This window comes from Thermomyces lanuginosus (assembly GCF_041956635.1).
Source record: "Thermomyces lanuginosus strain ATCC 200065 unplaced genomic scaffold VTN49scaffold_31, whole genome shotgun sequence".
In the NCBI taxonomy this organism is placed as follows: Eukaryota; Fungi; Ascomycota; class Eurotiomycetes; order Eurotiales; family Trichocomaceae; genus Thermomyces; species Thermomyces lanuginosus.
In genome coordinates this window covers 1,648,003-1,667,745 of record NW_027192365.1, presented here as the reverse complement: position 1 = coordinate 1,667,745, position 19,743 = coordinate 1,648,003, and the positions used below count along the sequence as shown (strand labels likewise).

At 50.8% G+C, this 19,743-nt stretch overlaps 7 protein-coding genes across 7 annotated transcripts; 2 read left to right on the top strand and 5 right to left on the bottom strand.

Moving 5' to 3' along the window:
- Positions 1-5,173: 5,173 nt before the first annotated feature.
- On the top strand, positions 5,174-7,428 carry VTN49DRAFT_4669 (uncharacterized protein; the record flags this gene model as incomplete). Its single annotated transcript, XM_069412640.1, has 6 exons — positions 5,174-5,344; positions 5,417-5,515; positions 5,564-5,717; positions 5,780-6,048; positions 6,102-6,680; positions 6,733-7,428. The coding sequence occupies 6 exons, from the start codon at positions 5,174-5,176 to the stop codon at positions 7,426-7,428; spliced, it is 1,968 nt and encodes a 655-aa protein (XP_069267864.1).
- A 685-nt stretch (positions 7,429-8,113) lies between these two features.
- Positions 8,114-9,463, bottom strand: VTN49DRAFT_4668 (uncharacterized protein; the record flags this gene model as incomplete). Its single annotated transcript, XM_069412639.1, has 3 exons — positions 8,114-8,596; positions 8,652-9,050; positions 9,383-9,463. 3 exons carry the CDS (start codon positions 9,461-9,463, stop codon positions 8,114-8,116), a joined length of 963 nt encoding a protein of 320 aa, XP_069267863.1.
- Positions 9,464-10,641: 1,178 nt separating this feature from the next.
- On the bottom strand, positions 10,642-11,811 carry VTN49DRAFT_4667 (uncharacterized protein; the record flags this gene model as incomplete). Its single annotated transcript, XM_069412638.1, has 4 exons — positions 10,642-11,210; positions 11,272-11,349; positions 11,426-11,708; positions 11,767-11,811. 4 exons carry the CDS (start codon positions 11,809-11,811, stop codon positions 10,642-10,644), a joined length of 975 nt encoding a protein of 324 aa, XP_069267862.1.
- An 814-nt stretch (positions 11,812-12,625) lies between these two features.
- On the bottom strand, positions 12,626-13,554 carry VTN49DRAFT_4666 (60S ribosomal protein eL20; the record flags this gene model as incomplete). Its single annotated transcript, XM_069412637.1, has 4 exons — positions 12,626-12,784; positions 12,840-13,016; positions 13,082-13,266; positions 13,551-13,554. 4 exons carry the CDS (start codon positions 13,552-13,554, stop codon positions 12,626-12,628), a joined length of 525 nt encoding a protein of 174 aa, XP_069267861.1.
- Positions 13,555-13,973: 419 nt separating this feature from the next.
- On the top strand, positions 13,974-15,597 carry VTN49DRAFT_4665 (uncharacterized protein; the record flags this gene model as incomplete). The annotated part of the gene is made up of 6 exons (XM_069412636.1): positions 13,974-14,545; positions 14,595-14,667; positions 14,721-14,873; positions 14,923-14,984; positions 15,032-15,464; positions 15,514-15,597. 6 exons carry the CDS (start codon positions 13,974-13,976, stop codon positions 15,595-15,597), a joined length of 1,377 nt encoding a protein of 458 aa, XP_069267860.1.
- A 458-nt stretch (positions 15,598-16,055) lies between these two features.
- On the bottom strand, positions 16,056-17,105 carry VTN49DRAFT_4664 (uncharacterized protein; the record flags this gene model as incomplete). Its single annotated transcript, XM_069412635.1, has 4 exons — positions 16,056-16,097; positions 16,162-16,435; positions 16,500-16,865; positions 16,942-17,105. 4 exons carry the CDS (start codon positions 17,103-17,105, stop codon positions 16,056-16,058), a joined length of 846 nt encoding a protein of 281 aa, XP_069267859.1.
- Positions 17,106-17,925: 820 nt separating this feature from the next.
- On the bottom strand, positions 17,926-19,365 carry VTN49DRAFT_4663 (uncharacterized protein; the record flags this gene model as incomplete). Its single annotated transcript, XM_069412634.1, has 4 exons — positions 17,926-18,144; positions 18,234-18,992; positions 19,061-19,188; positions 19,245-19,365. 4 exons carry the CDS (start codon positions 19,363-19,365, stop codon positions 17,926-17,928), a joined length of 1,227 nt encoding a protein of 408 aa, XP_069267858.1.
- Between the last annotated feature and the right edge of the window lie 378 nt (positions 19,366-19,743).

The following is a 19,743-nucleotide window of genomic DNA, read 5'->3' as shown; positions in this document are numbered from 1 at the left end:
GCTTTGCAGAACAGCAGCTGGAGTCCGGCGCATTTTTCGCATCGTCATTGCATAGTAGCAGCTGAGTAGCTACTACATGGTCCTGTCAATGCTTATCATTTCGTTCACGGAGGTGTCATTGAGCCCAGAAACAACTTTCCCGAGTGAAGCCATTCAGCATTATTGTGTGGAGTATGTCGGTTCTTGTACGAGTGCTCGATAACGAAAGCCATGATTGATGTCATGAGAGATCTCTCGATTTACGGCTCTGTGCACAATTACTGATGGCAAAGTACGATACTCGTTACCGATACGTAACGGACCGAACAGTCCTTTGACGCTTGGCATTCGGTGAAAACGATACGATTAGCCCGAGTGGAAAATTGGATCTCTTAAACGGCTAAAGTCACTGTCCCTGTTTATGAGTGCAGACTGAGTTCACGACAGTTCTGGGATTCGGATCCCTTATCATTCTTTGGAGGTTCTTCAAACTTTTTCCATTCGAAGGTACGGAGTTCGAGAGGATACGAGGTCACTAATAACTACGTTTATTTCCAATTTCCAGGTCTTTCGGTTCGGGGTGTCTTGCGTTTGATCGGCATTGCACAGATCCTCAATTTTGGCGATCACATCACAACTCGACGCCGCTTACCGTTTGCGGCGTTAACACCACTGCTGGGATGCATTCTGCAGCGCTCAACTCTCTTTCGGATTGGGTACCGTATTCTCCTCTACCATCTTTTGCTCTTCAAGCTAATAGTAGTAACATCGTACTCGTCCAGTCGCACCATCGCTCCTATTCTGGCTCCTGATATGCTTCCCAATGGCATTTCATCGCCTGAACCCCATGCTGGACAATGCTTTGGCGCTACTCCTGGCAGATGAAAAATTCATTTGCTCAGTGAACCAGCATTCCCTGAAGTCTATGCTCTCGCTCAAAGGTCGAAAATGCCGCAAGTAATCCAGGTCCTGATCAGCTGCATATCGAGTTGTCTTCATGCATGAACATGACCGCTATCAGTTGCTGGGCTTGTGACCAGTCAAAAGTTCGATGCCCTCGATTTTCGTGGACAAGTTGTAGAATCTCCCTCATGCTACAATTTTCTGCTTCATGACAGTTGTCGAATGCCAATATACCCTCTCATGGCGAGGGCGTGACATACATACTGCAACTCACGCGCATCTGAGATCTTGACAACGCCAACTTCACGCGCCCCAGAACAGTACGGGCCTCGACAAGAATGGCACGAAATATTGAACGGAATTCTTGCCCGGAAGTCGCTCCCTCCACAGGCTCTGTGCTTGAATATTCAGGGTTACCCTCTTATGTAGCACGCGTACCCCGTACCGTACCTTATGGAGTACTTTGACTGTCCTGTGCTCGGAAGAACCCGGAGGTGTAGTACTCTGTACGGTTGTGTACATTTCAAAAGTTCCAATTCCATTATTCCAAAGCTGACTATGTACTCGTACAGAGTCCAAGTTATTTCACCTAACAAAGTTCAATAGGTGGCATTCGCTGCAAATTTCGTCAAAGTCGCCCCCCAACTCGTTGAAGTTCCCTTCGGCGGTCTGCGCTTCGCTCCACCAGCCCACCTACCTCGTAGGTTAGCTAAGCCTAGCTGTAACCTAGATTACATCGTCATACCCACCGATGGTTAACCTAACTTATTGTTACCGAATTTACGGAGTACGGAGTCCTCCGTACCGTATGGGGAGAACCACGTGTCGGAGAAGGCCATTGCGTTCTGATGTTATCGCCTCCCCCACGTTCTCTGTAGCAAAAATTTCCGAAAAGTGGTCAAGTGTTGAGATCGAATCGGACATACGCTGTGAGCCATCCTCCCACCAACAGTGGCCACTTCGACGTGGCGCTGAGGGAGGTGGAAGATTTTGATATTCGTGTTGCGTTTACGGAGTACGGAGTACTTACTCGTCGGGTCCGGAAACGGTTACAAGTTAACCCTAACCTTACAATCCAAAACGGGTGAACACTGGATTGGATCCGGAGCTCGGAAATCAGTCTGCGAGTGGACCGGAGGCGCAGAGGCCAAGGAGGCCACTTAGGAAGTCCACCGGTCCACTGGTTCTCTGATCCCTTGTCCAAAGCTCCCAAAAAAACTTTTAGCGTCAGAGCCGGTGGAGGGGTTTGCAGGGATCCTGACTCTTCACTGATGCTGGCCGTTAGACGTTGGGACCATCAACTCGCTTTGAGGTCCCTTGACGTTGGCAGCGAGACTGCAGGAAAGATCATCCGCTTCGCTTGCAAAACATTCTGGCATGGATGTGCAGAACCTAGTTACAGCCAATTGCAACATCCGCAAAAGGGGACGGATTCAGACTGACACCGAATTTAGTTTATGGGGTCTTTCTGGGGTAATCCCGTTACATAGGACAGGGACATCGGCACTCACAGGTACCTGCTAGGTACGAGTATGTGCATGCAGCAGCTTCCTGATTGCTTCCAGCCTGGATTCAGTATAACGCCTTTCTGCTCGGCTGATATCCGGAGGTACTGTTGGGAACTCGGACGAATTATCTCCTGAAGCACCTAGAGTACGGGTACGCCTAGCGGTACTAACACTCGGTCATTTTAACACTTGATTATGATCTTGCTTGTCACTCATAGGTTCCCTGCACGGCATTTTCCCGAGATGGACAGTACTTGCTAGTACGGAGTGTATGCAATGTCAAGGCACCCCCAAGTCACAATGACTCCCAATTCGTTGCCGCGGCTGTCATTCCGACCCAAGAATCAAGGAACCGACAGCACTAATGATTTGACAGGCACCGCTGGCGTGAGTGCACACCCTGCAGGGTCATAATTGGTCCCAATCCAAATCACGTGAATCATCGGCAACAGATTCGTACGGAGCACCGAGGACGGAGAACGGAGCACAAACCGCACCGTTCCATAGTGGCTTTACTATCATCCAAGCAGTTGGAGCCGACTGGAGTTAGGAAAATCCACTGGCCAGGGAACCCCCAGACCGAGTCAAGGACGATCCGCTTCCGCAATATAAAATCTGTCGCCCGATCTTGCAGCAACCCTGATACCCCTGCATCGCCTCTTGCCGCCGTCTCTTTCAATGCGAAGTTTCAGTTACCGTCAATGTGAAAGTGGTCGAACTGTTGGAAGGCTGTTCTAGTTATCTGCCAGGGTTTAGCCTTTGGCCTCCGGCCGTTCAGCACGGCAAGCGCCTTATTTTGGATCTAAGTTGACGTTTTGTCAGCACTTTCTCGGTTACCCAATGAACCAGACAGAGAGAAGTTGGCCGGCAACAGCATCCAGAATTTCCAACCCCCTTTGGCGTGGCCATCTCAGCTGCATAGGCCACGTATGGTAGTCCATGCGAGCCCAGCCTCCTTGGCGCACGCAAAAGGCGGACTGAGGAAGGAAACTGCCAAAGATTCTCGGACTACAGTGAAGGCGCTATCCATATAGACCCAGATGCAGATATTAGAGAGATCACCTGTTGAGCTGAAAATCCCACCATGGTGGTGGGAAGGATTTGCATACCCAAACTGGACAAGATGACACATCAGACAAGTACCAGAAACGGGTGAACTATGGGGAGTGTTTACAGCTATGTCGACTCTAATGCGCTGGAAAAGCCTCTCGAAGAATTAGGCTCGCAAATATAGACAGATGCGTCCACGAGATGCTGGCCACCCATCGACTAACAGATATTTCGGGATTATGATACCAAGTCTCAAGAGACATCTGCTATATGCACATCATCGGATCGCAGTACGGAGTACTTAGACACAAGTCAGTGTTGGCCTCATCGACACCCTGTCCATGGGTCGTCAGAGAACGGTATGTAGGATGAGAAGCAACAGAAGTTCGCAGAGACGTTGTGCGTTCAGGCTGAAACGACAGCGCGTTTGTCAGCGAAACAGAATTCATCCCTACTGTGGTCTTCGCCTCAATGGTTGTATGACTGCTCAAAATCCACAGCTTGAGGAGAATGAAGGACCATCACGTCAAATGGTAGAGCGCGGCGAAGATGTAGCGACAATATTCGAGCGTTAGAATTTGGTAATTCATGGCACGAATAAATAGGACAATTTTACATGGCCATTTCCGGATCATCTGGATCTGATCGCCGTAGGCGAAACCCATGCTGAAGCCGGGAAAACCGGGAATATTCGTTAGGCCGTATCAAATACGAATGCTTTCAAGGATGAGACTGCATTGTCGTAGAGGGACGCAATTTATTGGCTCGATTCCTGGCAAATACTTAAGCGCGCGTTTACTGGTTCATGCTTTCCTTTGCTCTATCACTGCTGCCCAGGAAAGTAGACCATGGACCTGCAGGACAGCTTCCAGATGCTGCGAGAGATCACATAGATCACACATTAACTCAGCCGCTGCAGCAGTCTAGGCTAACCGCATTCCCCTAAAAGCTACAGTACTGGCGAATAAGGCCGTAGCAATGATTCGGGTCGCATCAAGGCCGCATATTATCACACCTACCATTGTATTCGGTGCCAGATACCTCATATCAAAAGTTCTTGGTTGAGAAAGATCCACAAACTCAGTAGACTAATTAACAGTATTTGGATCGTTTTCTTAACGACTGTGGAAGTAGAACCCATCCTCCGGCAGGCCCTAGACTCCTTTCAGCTAGCCCACGAAGCGATCGATCGATTGATCATTTGAGCCGAATCCCTCCATCGATCGATTAATTGATCGATTTCACTGGCGTGTGACAAATCAAGCAAAGCACTCCGTTCTGGACGAAATGGTCTTACCTGCACCCCATTAGTTTACGGAGACCAAATTGGATTCAGATGGAGAATGGAGTGACTAAACCAAGCATGGCAGTAAGTAGTAAACGGAGCACGGAAAATTCATATTCCGGGCCCTCGGTCCCTGACAGTCAGGCACGCCCCTCCAATAATGATAGAATTCCGGACCCAGGTTGACGGTTCACTTCTTAAGTTTCTTGAGAGATTGAAATCATATTTCGAACTAGCTCCTCATTCGGCTACACATCCGGCACGCTGTAGTTATCAATGATCGTAGCCGAATTAGTTAGGATGTTGAGAGAAAAAGATCGCCTCTATTATGTCGACCTTTGATGGCGTCGTAAAAGGTGCGTTGCTGGCAGAGGCTCCAAACCTCCTCGTAGCCCTATGCTGATAATCATTCTGGTAGAATTTCCATTCATCAGAAGTATGTTAGCCAATGCATCTATCCATCGACGATATCATGGTCGATGCTCAAAGGGATTCAGTTGACTACTTTCGCAAGATCCCAACCCAACCGCCTCCGCTGGTTTGTTTCTTAAGCCATGTTCACAGTGACCATTTGCAGGGACTGGAGTCCCTCCGGTCACCGTTTATTTACTGCTCGGCGGTAACGCGGGAGGAAAGTCTTGACATTTTCATATTCATGCGATGACTGGTTTATTGACTCGTGGATGAATAGCTGCTTCTGCGCATCGAAAAGTACCCGCATCGCATCAACTTTGCCAAAGGCATTCTGGAGACGCGAAAGCAACATTATGGCCATTTGGCCAAACTGCTTGTAGGTCATGTTGACTCTGAGGCACATGCAACTGCTGATTCGGAACAGCGACCAATCCCCCTCAACACTCCGACGGAGATCGTCCTGACCCCAAAGCAGCGCATTCGAGTCACTCTATTTGATGCAAATCATTGTCCAGGAGCTGTCATGTTCCTGATTGAAGGAGATGGGAAGTCAATTCTGTACACCGGCGATATCCGATGTAGGTGCCCACCATTCTGAGCACGTACCTCGCGTCCGGGATTAACAGACACCTTTCTGTAGCAGAACAATGGTGGGTGGATTCCCTAAGACGCCATCCAGTCCTTATTCCATATACTTGTGGTTTAAAGACTCTCGACACCATTTATCTGGATACGAGCTTCGTCACCAATTCTCGGCCTCACCGCACATTTCCGTCCAAAGCGGAAGGCATCAGAGAACTGCTGGAGAAAATGCAACAGTATCCGAAAGATACAATTTTCTACCTCCGAGCGTGGACGTTCGGCTACGAAGAAGTATGGCAAGCTTTGTCAATAATGCTCGAGTCGAAGGTATCATTAAGAAATCAAAATGGGAAGATTAAAGCAGATACTGACGAGAACAGGTCCACGTTGACCGATACCAATATGGCTTGTACAAGTCTCTAATTCCACGCAACGCAGCAATGACCGGACTTGACGACGCAACTTATTTGAGCGGCTACCGGTTAGGGAACGTGTTTACACCGGGCTGTCTAACCGCAGACGAATCTGCGCGGATACACAGTTGCGAGCCAGGTATCTTATGTGAGACTGTAAAGTCCGCCAGAGTCGTCGTCATTGATCCCATCATTACGCGCGACGAGCAGGGAACTGAGATCCCCGAATTGGGAATCGGCGGCGGCAAAGGTGACTTGTATCAGCACCATGAGCTAGAACTGCCAAACGAAGAAACAGTAATGGCACTTGATCAAGTGTGTCGGGACCAGATCAAAGATGAGCGCTTGCAGATGCGAGTCAGGCATGCATTGAGAAGCGCCTATAACAATAAGCGGTCCCTTCGGCTCGAAGACTGTGGTTTGACGGAGGAGAGTGAGATTTCCACAGAGGATCTCATAGATATGATCGGCAGGGTAATATCGGAGGACGACAGTTCGAAGCTGCTAGCTGGAGCTGAAAGCAAAAATCAACTGCCAAGAAGAATTGTACGTGGTCTCTCTCGCTCTCAATAATTGGAAGAGACACTGACACAGACAGACGTTCCCTTATTCACGCCACGCCTCGTACGAGGAATTATGCTCACTTGTGGCCGTCTTCCGACCGAAGGACATCCATCCTTGCACTGTCGATCGGGCGACATGGAGCGAATCCAGCTCGATGGAAGCTCTATTCGGACACGTGTGCTCCGGAACGACATTCGCGCATGACCAAATGATGCGCCAAGCACGACGGGGAGAGGCTCGAGCGGAGCGGAAACGAGCACTTTCGAACGCAGACAGGGGTCCGGACCAGCGGTCAACCTTGCGGGCCCAAATTCGGGACTCTCTCGTGCAGATGGGAACTCAATTAAAATTCCGGATCGCGCAACTTCCCTTCAACGAAGAGAACGAAGATCCGACCGAGGCCAGCGATGATGGTCCCGTCACCACAACGCAGGAGTCGGAGATGACCAATGCTAATTCAACCTTCGTCGAAGATGAAGTCCCTGGAGAAGAAAATCCCGTGGACCATGTCGACCAATCTCAGACGCCAGCGGAGATCTCATCGATTTCGTCGTGGTCCTCTGACTTGGACTCGCAAGAGAGCTGCCATGAAGACGCCGATGTCAACCGCCTCGCCATCCGGAGGCGAGCGTTCCGCGCCGCGCGAAAAGGCACGTTCGAGGCTTGGTATGAAGATGGACTCATTGTGTCGGCTGGCGGGAGTCATTACGAGGAGGAATTCGAGCTCTAGAACCGTCTAAGCCACTTTTTGTATACCTATCTACCTAGCGGAATACCCGGAAACGTAGTAATTGCCCATCCCCGTTGGCTACCAGGGTACCTGCTCTTTTGGATCCCATTCGATCCGGGTGCACTTGACGCGGGCCGTTTCGAAATAGCGGAGTGGTGCGGAACCGCGGATTGGATGAGTAAATCTCATCATATTCACCAGATTCACAACGGAGACTATGCGAGAATGTCCAAAAACACTCTGTAGATTACAATGGCAGCGAGGCAATGTTGTCGTCGCCTGTTGTCCATCAGCCAGCCCAGAATATGTAAATTCCCTGAACCCTAATCTCGGGCATAGTTAACTTCGAGATTCTTTTATCAACCTGAGCGCTAGACTTGGTGACAGCTTTTCATTGCTCTGACGATAATTACAGCTTCGCCTGAATGTCAGAAGGGAAATCACAGAGACGAGTGCCCTCATAAAAATACTTTTATAGATAAACCAACACCAATCTCACGCGAAAAAGACATCATAGCTAGAAGCCGAAAAGCACACCATAAACCCCATCACATAAAGATACAACATGTACCGACTGCAGACACAATCGGGTATCACGAGCCATAGAATTAGCGACATCCCGGAACGGCAGTTGCGACTGGACATGAAGCGTTACATCAGTCTCAAGTCTTCAACTATTCATCATCTACTCATCAGCTCCAGCTTCACTCTTGCGCTTCTTCTTGTTGCGCCTCGAATCATTTGCGTTCTGCTGAGGTTTTCGGCCGCCGTCTTCCTTGCCTTTGGCCTTTCCAGCCGGAGTCGGAGCGCCCGACTGGCCAGCGGCCTTCCTCTTGTCAGGGGAACCTCTCTTCGTCGTCGCAGGTGAGGCGACCTCTTTCTTACTCTCAGGGCCCGTACGACGACGCTTCCCGCTCGGCGGCGGCGGAGGAGTGGGCTCCTTCTCCGACTCGGACGAAGAACTCTCATCTTCCGATTCCGATTCCGACTCCGACTCCGACTCTGATGATGAAGAAGCCTCTGCCTCGGCAGCAGCCTCGGCAATTGGTTGCGGCGAATTTTTGGCCACTTCCTTCTGGTCATCCTCCGGAATCGGCTGACCGGCCTTGTAGGCTGCCATCTTCTTCTTGTAAACAGCCAGGTTATCAGCATACATTTGTTTCCACACCTGTAATCCCTTGTTAGTTATACACGGTTCGCAAAAACGATACACGATGACGAACCTCTTTCTCAGATTCTGGCATGGCGGCCCAACGCCGGGTGCCCTCATCCGCGACATCCTTGGGCTTCGCATCCGGGCCAAGATCCGCAGCAATCTTAGAACGATTGTGATGCATGTACAGGAAGTATGGGGTCAGCGCACGCTTTGGCGCATTCGGATCATGCGGCGTGCGCTTGCGCTTCTTCTTTTCGGGCTCACCACCGGCGGGGCTGCCAGTTCGAGGGAGCGCACCCCCCAGAAGACCACCTTCCAGTAGACTTGAGGTCAGGCCACTGGCCAAGTTGGTCAAATTAGTATCGGCATTCAGCGTGCCTGTTTTCAGGACCGTGTTTGCATGGTTGATGTAGGCCCGAGACAGTTCAGACACAGCTGATTGCAGATTTGCCAGGCCGAGGATGACCTGAGGAACATTAGCTGCTGACGCTACAACTAGAAATTTCTTGGATGTTGATTATTGCGGCCTTTCGTGATTTGAATGGCAATGCATTGTGAAACAAAGACGCGCAGCACGACGCGTGCGGTATGGATGCAACAACATGCAAAGAAAAAAGGGCTGAACAAAATCAAAATCAAGGGAGGCATCAAGAAAATCATAAGTGCAGCGAAGGATATGCGCAAAGAAGAAACAACAAGATTGGGTGACATTGGATGTGGTGCGCAGCCTCGTTTGTGTTGTTGCGAGGACGCGCTTTGTTTGTGAAAGCAGTGGGAAGGGAAATTCAAAAGACTTACCGCGTCGCGGGTACGAGTGAAATCCTCGACGTTGACAGTGATCACAGCATCTTTGTTCTTGGGTTCCTCCTTGGGAGACATGTTGGGCTATTGTGTTGTGCAGTTACAGGGTTGCTGAAGAAAAAGCACGCTGGGAGGGAGCGTGTTGCAGGGAAGTTTGGGGAGCTTCGGAAGCGTGTTGCTTAGAGGGTGGTGGACTGATGGTGGGGAGAAAAAGAGGGAGGGAGAAAATTTTGCGAGCCAAGCTGGGGACCACCCGGCACTAAATAGGGCCTTGCATCTAGGGACCTGTTTTTGTGCTAGGGTGGCCCCGTCGGCACTGTGCGGCGCCTCCCCTGCAGCGAGGCGCCCGAAGAGCCACTAACGATTAAATTCAGTTGTGATACTGGGAATCCTTGTTGGGTGTCCCCCCTACTGCTCTGCCCTTGGGCCTTAGCATTAGCGCTATCCATCCCCCAGACTTTAGTGGTGCCCATGCTCAGCCGTGCCTAGAATATTGGGAGGCCTTAGCGGCACCTAGCCCCGGTTAACTGGCCTATGGAAGCGTCGTCCACGCACACTGGAGGAAGTCCCAAGCAACACAAGGATTCCTGCTTGTCCCTGCACCCCAAAATTTGATGTAAGCCGTTGGCGTGAAAATTTTATGGACGCCATTACTCACTTAGATGAGCCGGTGATTCCGTTATACAGTCCAACGAAAAAAAGTCGCTAAGATTCAGCCGTTTCGTTTAATCGAGATTTTCTTCGGGTCTTTCGTGAGAATTTCCATCACGTTCAAATCACAACCAGACTTCGGCCTAAAACTATGCGTTTTGTGAGCCTTTTGTACCTGCCGACACTGCACCAAGATCTTTAAATGGATAAACAAATGCCCATAACAGCGTGTATAAAAAAAATCGTCCATTTGATTTATGAACATGGCAGCTTACAGTCTTCGAAGAGCTTGAAAATCGAATCATGAGATCATGAGACTGAATTAGCAGACGATGAGAACTTTCTAGGCTGAGCTATGGGTTCCTGTGTCCTTTATCCACAACACAGATCTTACTGATTCTCCCCAGCCAGAGTAGCGAACTTGACGAGAGCTGAATTAACAGGATTTGCCGAACTCCCCATTCGATGCCATTTGGATTTGAGCCACCATTTCTTTTTTCTATCATATCAACAATTCCCTGTCCTTTTTAACACTGACAGCTATACCTAGTAGCTTGTCCCAAATCATAGAGAGGGGAGTACATCCAAAATATGAGTACAGAAGCTTAGAACTTGTACACCTGGTCCTTGCTGTATCCCAGCTCCTTGAGGATGCCAGACAGCTCGCCCTGGTCCTTGGGGCTGGCCTTAGTTCCGCTAATGGCCTTGTACATGCCCGGCGGACCGCAGACGAAGATCTTGATGTTCTCCTCCTTGGGCTCTGGGAGAACGGTCTTGAGGAGCTCCTTGGTGATGTAGCCCTTTCCGCCAGTCCACTCCTTGGGCGGGTTGTCCAGGACGTAGAACGCACGGAACCGCTGCGGGTACGTGTTCTCGATTTCCTGGAGTTCCTTCTTCAGAAGGATGTCCTCCTCGGAAATATTACCAAAGACCAGCGTCACCTTGGTCTTGTCGTCGGGGTTCTTGAAGATGGCACGGATCAGCTGGTACATGGGCGTGATGCCCGTGCCACCGGCGATCAGGGCAATGTGCTTGTGCTTGTTGGGCTCCCAGGGGTACTTGGGGATCGGGCCCTTGAAATCCAAACGCTGGCCTACGTTCATGCTGTGAAGGTGTTCAGACATGGGACCATTGGGATAGCGCTTCACGATGAGATCCAGGTAGCCGGGTTGATCTGGGTGTGTGTCAATGACCGAACCGTAGTAAACCATGCTCACTAATATTCATATTCGTACCTTCATCTGAAATGGGAGTGTACGGGCGAATAATAGGCTTGTCCGCAGTCGGGGGCTTGTATTTCGTTAGGATGGCAGCTATAAACATGCCGTACGCATCAGCATAAATGCCCCACCATGCCAAAAAGGCACAGAGTTATGGGTAGAAACGTACAGGCAATATGTAGCCCAGACACAGCCTCCTTATCTGGCAGTTCGAAGCGGAATCGCTTCGTATTGTGATTGATGGTCTCAATTTCACTGAGCTTGAGGTCAATCCATCCCTGGTCACCACCCGTGAAGACCTTGGGACGTTCCTTGGGTTCAGCAACCCCAGGAGCGAACACGTATTCGTACAGACCAGCAGCAACGCCGACAGCGCCGACTCCAAGGGCAAGCGTCTTGAGGCCGCTACCCTTGGGAGCTGCAGCCTCGCTGCTGTAGTATCTGCGGAAAGCCTTTGTTCAAATTGTCAGCAAATCTATCTTGAAAAGAAGGGCAGGGCTGTATTCGTACTTGTCCCGCGCGCTGGGAGACCCGGAATGTAGCTCGCGCGAACATCGTGGATCACCTAGCAAGTCAATTGATGTCAATGTACAGAGGTTGAAGAGGAAGAGAGTGATGTTGATTACTTCAGTGATGGATGGGCTTGGCGAGCTTACACGGGCCGAAACAAGACACGCTTTACTGGATTTGTCAAAATTCAGGAGATCGGGCCAATGGGACCACAAGACTGGAAGCCCATGACGCAATTTGGCAATTGAGTTTGCCAAGTTTGCCAAGTTTGACATCCGCTGAAGTAACACCAACTGGCTAAAGTGGTATGCTATTTGTTCTGGAAGTTGAGCACGAAAGATACGGCCCTGCACCATGGAGATCATATGAAAGAATCAGTCCCTCTGCTATGTAAGCGAAGGCCGACTGGGACGCCCGATTGGAAAGAACGGCAATCTCCAATGCGGCTGATAATTCGGCCCCTCGTCTCGGCGCGTGGTGACCGTGCCGGCCGTGTCAATAGCACGGTGCATTCTAGCATACGGCGAGACGCCTCGCAGTCTGTTGTAGCAGCCTGATTGAGATGGAGATTGGACAAGAGTCCGCATCTCATGATACACCTCGGTATTTTTCAGTTGCTGGATTGTACAATGGTCACTCTGGCGCGTTCCCTACTCCGTACCGACCTGTTGGTGGCAGGAAACCCTACTTCATGCAATCAACGGTCTAGGAGAACCATTTGTTGATGCCCTATCCCACTGATATACAGTCAAGCTTGATTGAAAGGAACTCGTTGCAAGAAACTGTTCTTTTCGTTGACTATCTTTGTTAAGAAACAAGTCATTAACTGCCTTTCCAGTCCCAGAAAATCCGCACGCATTTAAGCAAAAGTAGAAGGCCGCGAGTAAGCGAAGACCTTCTTCCCGGGTTGCTTGGCGACGCGGTGAGGCAGAGGGAACTTGAGGTCCTTGGTGACGAGTTGTCGGATGTAAGGACGACGGATCTTCTCCTTGTCGTCGATCTCGACGACGCGAATGATCTGTGCGGTTGTCAGCAACGTCGACGTAGAGCTTGTCTTGATGGGGGCTACTGACGTGAATGGAACCGAAACGAGCACGGTGACGGGCAGCCATGTCCTGGTACAGAGCCTCGACAGCATCCGCACGGGTGAGCTCGCGGAACTCCTTGTACATGTTGTGGGTGCCCGAGCGCGAGTCGTAGCGCAGCCAGATACCGAAGTTCTTGATCTTCAGCGGGCGCTTCTCATGGATCTAATATTACCCATTAGAGCGTATTCATAGCCAGAATATTGCCATTGCGTCCGAATCCAACATACCACGCTGACGTTGACGATCTCGCCGTTGGCCTTCTTGATCTTCTTGAGCTTCGTCATGAAGTACCAGAAGCGCGACTTGGCCACAACGGGGTTGGGCGCAAAGATGCGCATCCGGTACAGCTTCGGCGTCGGGTTCGCCTCGGTGGGCAGGTGGCGCCCGATGATCTGGTATTCCTTGAACCGACCTTGAGCGCTGCGTTAGCCAAACGGTCCCTGGCGTGACAATAATCCCATATTGCAGCTCCAAATCCCATCGGTCAAGTAGGCTCGAATGTCGACGCCGGTTCCGCTGCGACCAAACACCCTTCGAAAGATCTTATATCTTCCTCCGCACCAATCCATTCAAATCTCCATGCGGATAAGTATTTCCCCTGCAATTGGCGTGTGGTCTCACGAATTCACAAGCCGGGCGACCGAGTTGACGAGCCGAAGGGACCGGGAGGCAACGGAGAATGGAAGAGAAACCTACCCATCTGCGTCACTGTTAGCAAAAAATCTATCTGCGAAATACAGAATGCGCTACTCACTTTGTCGTATTGACGTTGTCGAGGCTGGAGCGAGAAGTGCCTTTCCTGACGAAAGCCCACAACCAAAAGAATTTCAAAGTGCTTGTGCTAGGGCTGTGGCCCCGAATTAAGCGAAAGTGGAAGCCCAGCCACACACTAGCCTTTTTAGGAGTCACTAGCCACACATCGGAAGGGTGCCCCACAGGAGCCTAGCCACGCTTTCCTCTTTCACCAAATGAACGTGACGTTCAAGTTCAGAGACACAAAAGGACGCTCATAGTCGTGTTTACTTCGTACTACGTACTAGTAATCTACTGACTTCGACTGTTAGAACGAGGGCATATCGAGTGTCTGCCGCTTTGCTCTCAGAATTACGCAGTTAGACCATGTCCATTCTGAACGATTTTAAGGCAGCCCATGCCCAGGGTTCGGGACCGCTACTGGCGACGGCATTGACGCCAGAAGCAACCCCGGGGGACCCGGACCGACTTCACACCTTCTACTACTCAACTAACAGTGCCAATTGCCAGGCGGACATCCAGCGCGCGCTCCTTCATGACCGGAGTAGAGGTGTTAAAATCCCGAAGCAAGAGGGAAATGCATGGGTCAATGTCTTCACCGCGTACTGGAAGGCTACTCGGGAGCTTATCAAGCTGCAAGAGTCACCGCAAGAAGGAAGCTGGGTTAAAGTGTTTGAAGCATGGAATGACGTGGCACAGCAGCTGATCCGTGGCTATTCCACTGGGAGTTTTTCGGCATGGACAATTCCGTGCCTTTACGTGGTGGGAAAATATCTTCGATCATTTGCAATGAGAGCAGATGCGGAGTCATCGTCGGACCCAACTGCGTATCAATCTGCACTTCAAGATGATATTGTGGCCGAAACAAACAAGAATGTCAGACTCGAAGAAGCCGCCAGGACGATCAACCGCATGTTCACGTTATGTCTGACGGATAGGTACGGGATTTGTGGTCAAGTAATGGATGATTGTTAATTTACTGAGCAGAGCGCCTTTGGAGGAGTCACGAAAATGGGGGATATACGGCACCACTAATCTCCTGTTCAAAACATACTTCAAGGTATCTTGACAGGGATGATTCCTTGTGATTAGCTGACTGACTCGTATGTGTAGCTGAATCAAATCGGACTTTCTAAGAATCTTCTTCGAGCTCTGGATGCATCATCTGATGATCTTCCGGGAATGGAAGCATTTCCCAAGTCACACATAGTGACATTTAACTATTATGTTGGCGTCATCAACTTCCTCGAGGAAAATTACGCAGAGGTATGTACCCAATTGTGCATTGAACACCGCTCATAACTGATTGTGGCAGGCCGAAGAATACTTGACAAAAGCATGGCTGATGTGTCATAAAGATGCCTACCGAAACAGAGAGTGAGCACCCTTGATACCATGTAATCTTCGTGACTAATGGTAGCTAGATTGATCCTTACGTATCTAGTCCCTTGTCATATCGTCAACACACATACTATCCCGAGTCGCAAGCTTTTAGAACCCTTCCCGCGACTGGAGAGCCTTTTTCGGCCTCTGTGCAACTGCATCAAGCAAGGCGATCTAGTCGGCTTCGATGCCGCCATGTCCGCTGGTGCAGATGAGTTTGCTAAACGTCGCATCTATCTTCCTCTTGAACGAGGTCGAGATCTCGCGTTACGGAATCTGTTCCGGAAGGTCTTCATCAACGGAGGCTATGAACCTGTCAAGCCGGATCAGCCCGCGCCGGCCACGCCTATCCGGCGGACGCGTGTTCCCGTTGTAGAGTTCGCAGCCGCTCTACGCATTGGAACCAAGGCAGACGATCGGTCAAGGATCGATATGGACGAAGTCGAATGTCTCCTAGCAAACCTTATTTACAAGGTGATTTTCAGTCTGTTTGGCATCGGGAACATCACTAACAGTGGGGCAGAATCTGATGAAAGGGTACATCTCCCGGGAACGAAGCATGGTTGTCCTCAGCAAGAATGGTGCTTTTCCGGGAACGGGAGTATGATGTGAAATGGCCCTAATGATGAGGGAAGCTCCACATCCTTCTTCACGAGTCTGCACCCGTGAATCATGCAGATGGAAACGCCCGGCCGGGCTGACCGGAGTCGACTTTGTCACTGGATAAGCGGCACATGCTACCATCCTACCATGGGTACCGGTCCGCCGATACCTACAAAGGCAAAAGGCTCAATCAAAGAATCCAAGAGGCTAGACTCGTGTATTCTCCATTGGTAGCTAAAGGCAGTCTTCAATCTGTCCAATGAGCATAGGATAGTACACATAATAGTACAATCAACCAAAAAACCTTCGATCTTGGTACAGAGTATTACATTTTCACCGCGTATCAGAGCATCAAGATGAGCGGCCAAGGAATGAACAGGGGAAGTGAGCAAAGTCCAATCTTGCCGAACTTTCTCATTGTATTCATAAAAGAGCGAGCAGAGATATCGGGCAAGACCGCACTTAGGCCGACCGCGGAGACTTGCAAGCGTCGGTGAGATCATCCTGTCCTACTCGTTAGCACAACAAACTGAGTCCCGATGCACACTTTAAATTGATGAGGACTCACAATATAATTGCACATGGCAACAAAGAGATCAAAGAACAGCTTCCCGCCCTGCTCCATCTCCATCTGCATAGTACCGCTCCGTTTGAAGGTCGACCTGCAGCGGATGATGAGGGCGAGGTAGTGCGCACGCAGCTTCGAGTCAGTGTCTGGAGTGTGAGCGTACGCGTAACGCGCGCTGGCGAGGATGGTGCTGCACTGAATGCCGGACTGCAGGCCCTGCTTGCGGAGAGCGAGGCGCTTGAGCCCGGAGAGGCTGTAGCGTTCTGCCGCACAACTATTTTTCATCCAGTTAGCCAAGATGTCTATCGTGATACCGAAGTTGTTTTGGTCTAACGTACTAGACAGCAGTGTCCTTCAGAATTACATTCCCCGTGGCCTGATCCACGATTGTCGCATCGCCTTTCTCCGTGCCATCGACATCCATGTCGTTGGCTTCATTTTCCAACTCCCAGGTGTTTCGGCGCCTGTTGTGCAGCAACCGCGGGTAATAGTCTCCCTTGTACAGATACTCGAGGACGCAGGAGAAGACCTCGGGCTGCTCCTCCGGCAGGCTGATGGTCTTGCTGTGAGTGTCGGGGGATTCGAAAAACTGTCCTCGACAGACATCGGCAAAGACCGGGGACATGCAGAGGATTTCTTCATGTGCGGCAAAGAGTCGCTTTTCGGGTCCTACGCAGATAGTGATGACGGGGGAGGTGAGAGTTCTAGATAGAAGAGGATGTTAGTTGATGTTCTTCGATGAATGTAATTCCCTTATGGGTTGGGAAAATAAAATCTTACCGTGCATTTGGTACACCCTCTGGTCTAGTCTCTCGCTCTGTCCGTCGTGAATCACCGAGATGGTCCTGAAACGAGCGCTTCATGCTTCGGCCCGTCGATTTGCCGGCTCGATATCTGGCATTAAAGCTGTCGGACCGGCCGTGGGTGTGATGTTTGGAGAACATCTCCTTTGATTTTCCTCTCTCTGGAGATGGAAGAGATGGGGGATGGGATCTGGAATTAGAAATCTGATGATTCAAATAATGGATGACTATGACATGCTCTCATCTCATCTGTCCATCTCAATAATCATTAATCATCAGCGAGACCAACAACCCAGCCCAACCAAGCCACCAGACAGAGGAGTGTCAGGGGTATTTATACTGCTAGGGAGGCTCATTCTGCGGAGGCTGCAGAGCCTGGACCGGAATCCCGGATCGTCGCAGTCGATTTATCGAGTCGTTTGTTTGACTTTGCCCTAGGCTGGCAGCCGAGACGCGACCAGGCACGCGTTAAGTGGTTTTGGGCAATCGCCAAAATGACGCGAAGTCATGTGACCGGCATGAGCGAATTAAATGTGCTGCTGCTGCCGCCTTAGCTGTATCTTGATGGGTTCAGATTGGCTCAGCTGCAGCAGGAACGGGGGAAATGAGAGGAGTCATATTCCTTGCTACGCTGCTGCGGGTTTCCGGTTCCCTGTTCCGGTGTCGGAGACTCCCAAAGACATGGGCGGGTGGAGTGAGTCGAGCAAATCATCGTTGGCAGCCGCCCTCCATGGTGCGTTTGAGTCACTTAGCATGGCCAGCAAGGCAGCCACTAGCTTCGCTGGACAAAGTCAATTCCTTCCTATGAGAACTAATCAGAGAAAATGATAGACATAGTAGTATGTACGCCGACGCTCCTCCCAACGCCTTCTCCCGAGTCCCGATATATTGACCACGTGTCCATCCCGATGCCTGCTCGAGATGCTGGAAAGGGAACAAACACCTTGCAAAAATACAAACTTTAGAGAATCACTTTTCGTGCATCGCGGGCATGGCTTTCGCTCGGACAGTAGGGGCATTTGAATTTGCCACCTTTGCTGAGACGTTGTAGCGAATCGTTCGCAATCACATGACCGCACGGCATCATCATCGGTGGGTTCTCGTCCGTAGTTTGTTCCTTGGACACCGGGCAAACAAAAATCGAGTGGAAGAGATATGAGGGAGGCAAGGGAATTTCGACCTTCGGGTATCTTCGTGTCAACGGGATTTTCCGTGCATAGAGGGATAGAACAAGTAAATAGTAGCGGTGGAGATAATGGGATGGCTTACCGGTAGCTCGTTCTGCGAAGTCCATTCGGTCCGCTTTGCCTTCATGATGGTCTGAACCTTCATCAATGTCGGGAGCGCGATGGCTCCGGCTGTTGCCGCAATATACAGTGGCGAATCTGCTGACAGCCCGAGCAGCGAGCAGAACTCGCGGGTAAAGGACTGAGCCACATCCGACCATGCCGTCGGATTGTGAAAGATGGCACGGTATGGCGATGTCTCGAGATTAGGGCAGAATGCCATCGCGCCCATCAGCTGCTGAATTTCCCGCAAGTGGTCTGGCACGAACGCATGAAACTCTCTGCGTGCGTATTCAAGTGCTGCCTGCCGACCGGCTGCCATCGATGCCTGAGGATTCCCGCCACCGTGGAAGAGCCAGACAAACTGCAGTCGACACAGCTCGAACTCGAGGTGGCTGCCGCGCGCTTGCAATTGCTGCCGATGTTCCCGAGCCCATTGTATTGCAGGAAGGAGATTCGACTCGAATTTCAGTTGATGAAGAATGTGGTACATAGTTGCGAATTGCTCCCGTAACTCGCCCGTCTGAATATCCTCCAGCGATGGTGATGCCTCGGCGCCATTTGTTTTCTGCTCTTGAGGTCGCGAGGATTCCTTTTTCTGCGACAACTCGGAGAGAAACGTGGACGCGACGGAGAATTGACCTTCCCGGAGAAGGTGCATTACAATGGCGCGACTTACGAGAGACGAAGAGGAAGAGAGGGCGTCATCATCCGAACTGGGTAGCGGCCGATCTTTGAATAGCTGCGAAAGAGCACCGTCTTAGTCAAAGCCCGCGACGATCTGAGTTACGAGCCACGCGGAGGTCTTACCTTATCCAGCGCTTTGGAATACTTATTGAGGCTGCTATGCGTCTCTTTCAGACTCTCGTTAGTCGCATCGAATGCCGCCTTGACGGGATTCTGCAGTTTGGCTAGAGTAATGGACGCCTTTGTTGGATCTGCACACGATCAGTATGCGTACGTGCACTGTCATTCTGTCCGTTGTTGAACATACCGGCGGCGATCGTGTTGCGGGCTTCTTGCAGGAGATCGATGGTCTTTTGGATCTCATCGACGGTTTTGGAGCTGCTTAGACGCTTCGAGAGCCGTTCGTGCTCTTTTTGGAGGACATCCATAGCGATTCACACTTCGACAATGTAGAGGAGTAGCTCTGAAAGGTGGCCAGCCATTCGCCGTTCTAGAATCGAGGTCAGGTCGCGGGATTGTGAGGGACTCGTGCTGGAAGGAGGTCGAAGATGCCAGTGGCGGTCATGCGGGTTGTTGCGCCACTTTGATTTGGCGTGTTTGGTTCCCCGCCTAAACAGAGCATGGTCGGTCAACTGTAAGTAAGCACAGGCCCTAAGACGGCCCTAAGCTAGGGGCATTCCGTCGCTGGTTTTCCCTGCAGTACGGAGAACCGGCCTGCCATACCATACGCTCCCCCAGACTCCAGTGCCTACGTAATTCCACCGACCCGAACTCCGCCTAACCGCGGCCACCCTAAATCTAATTAA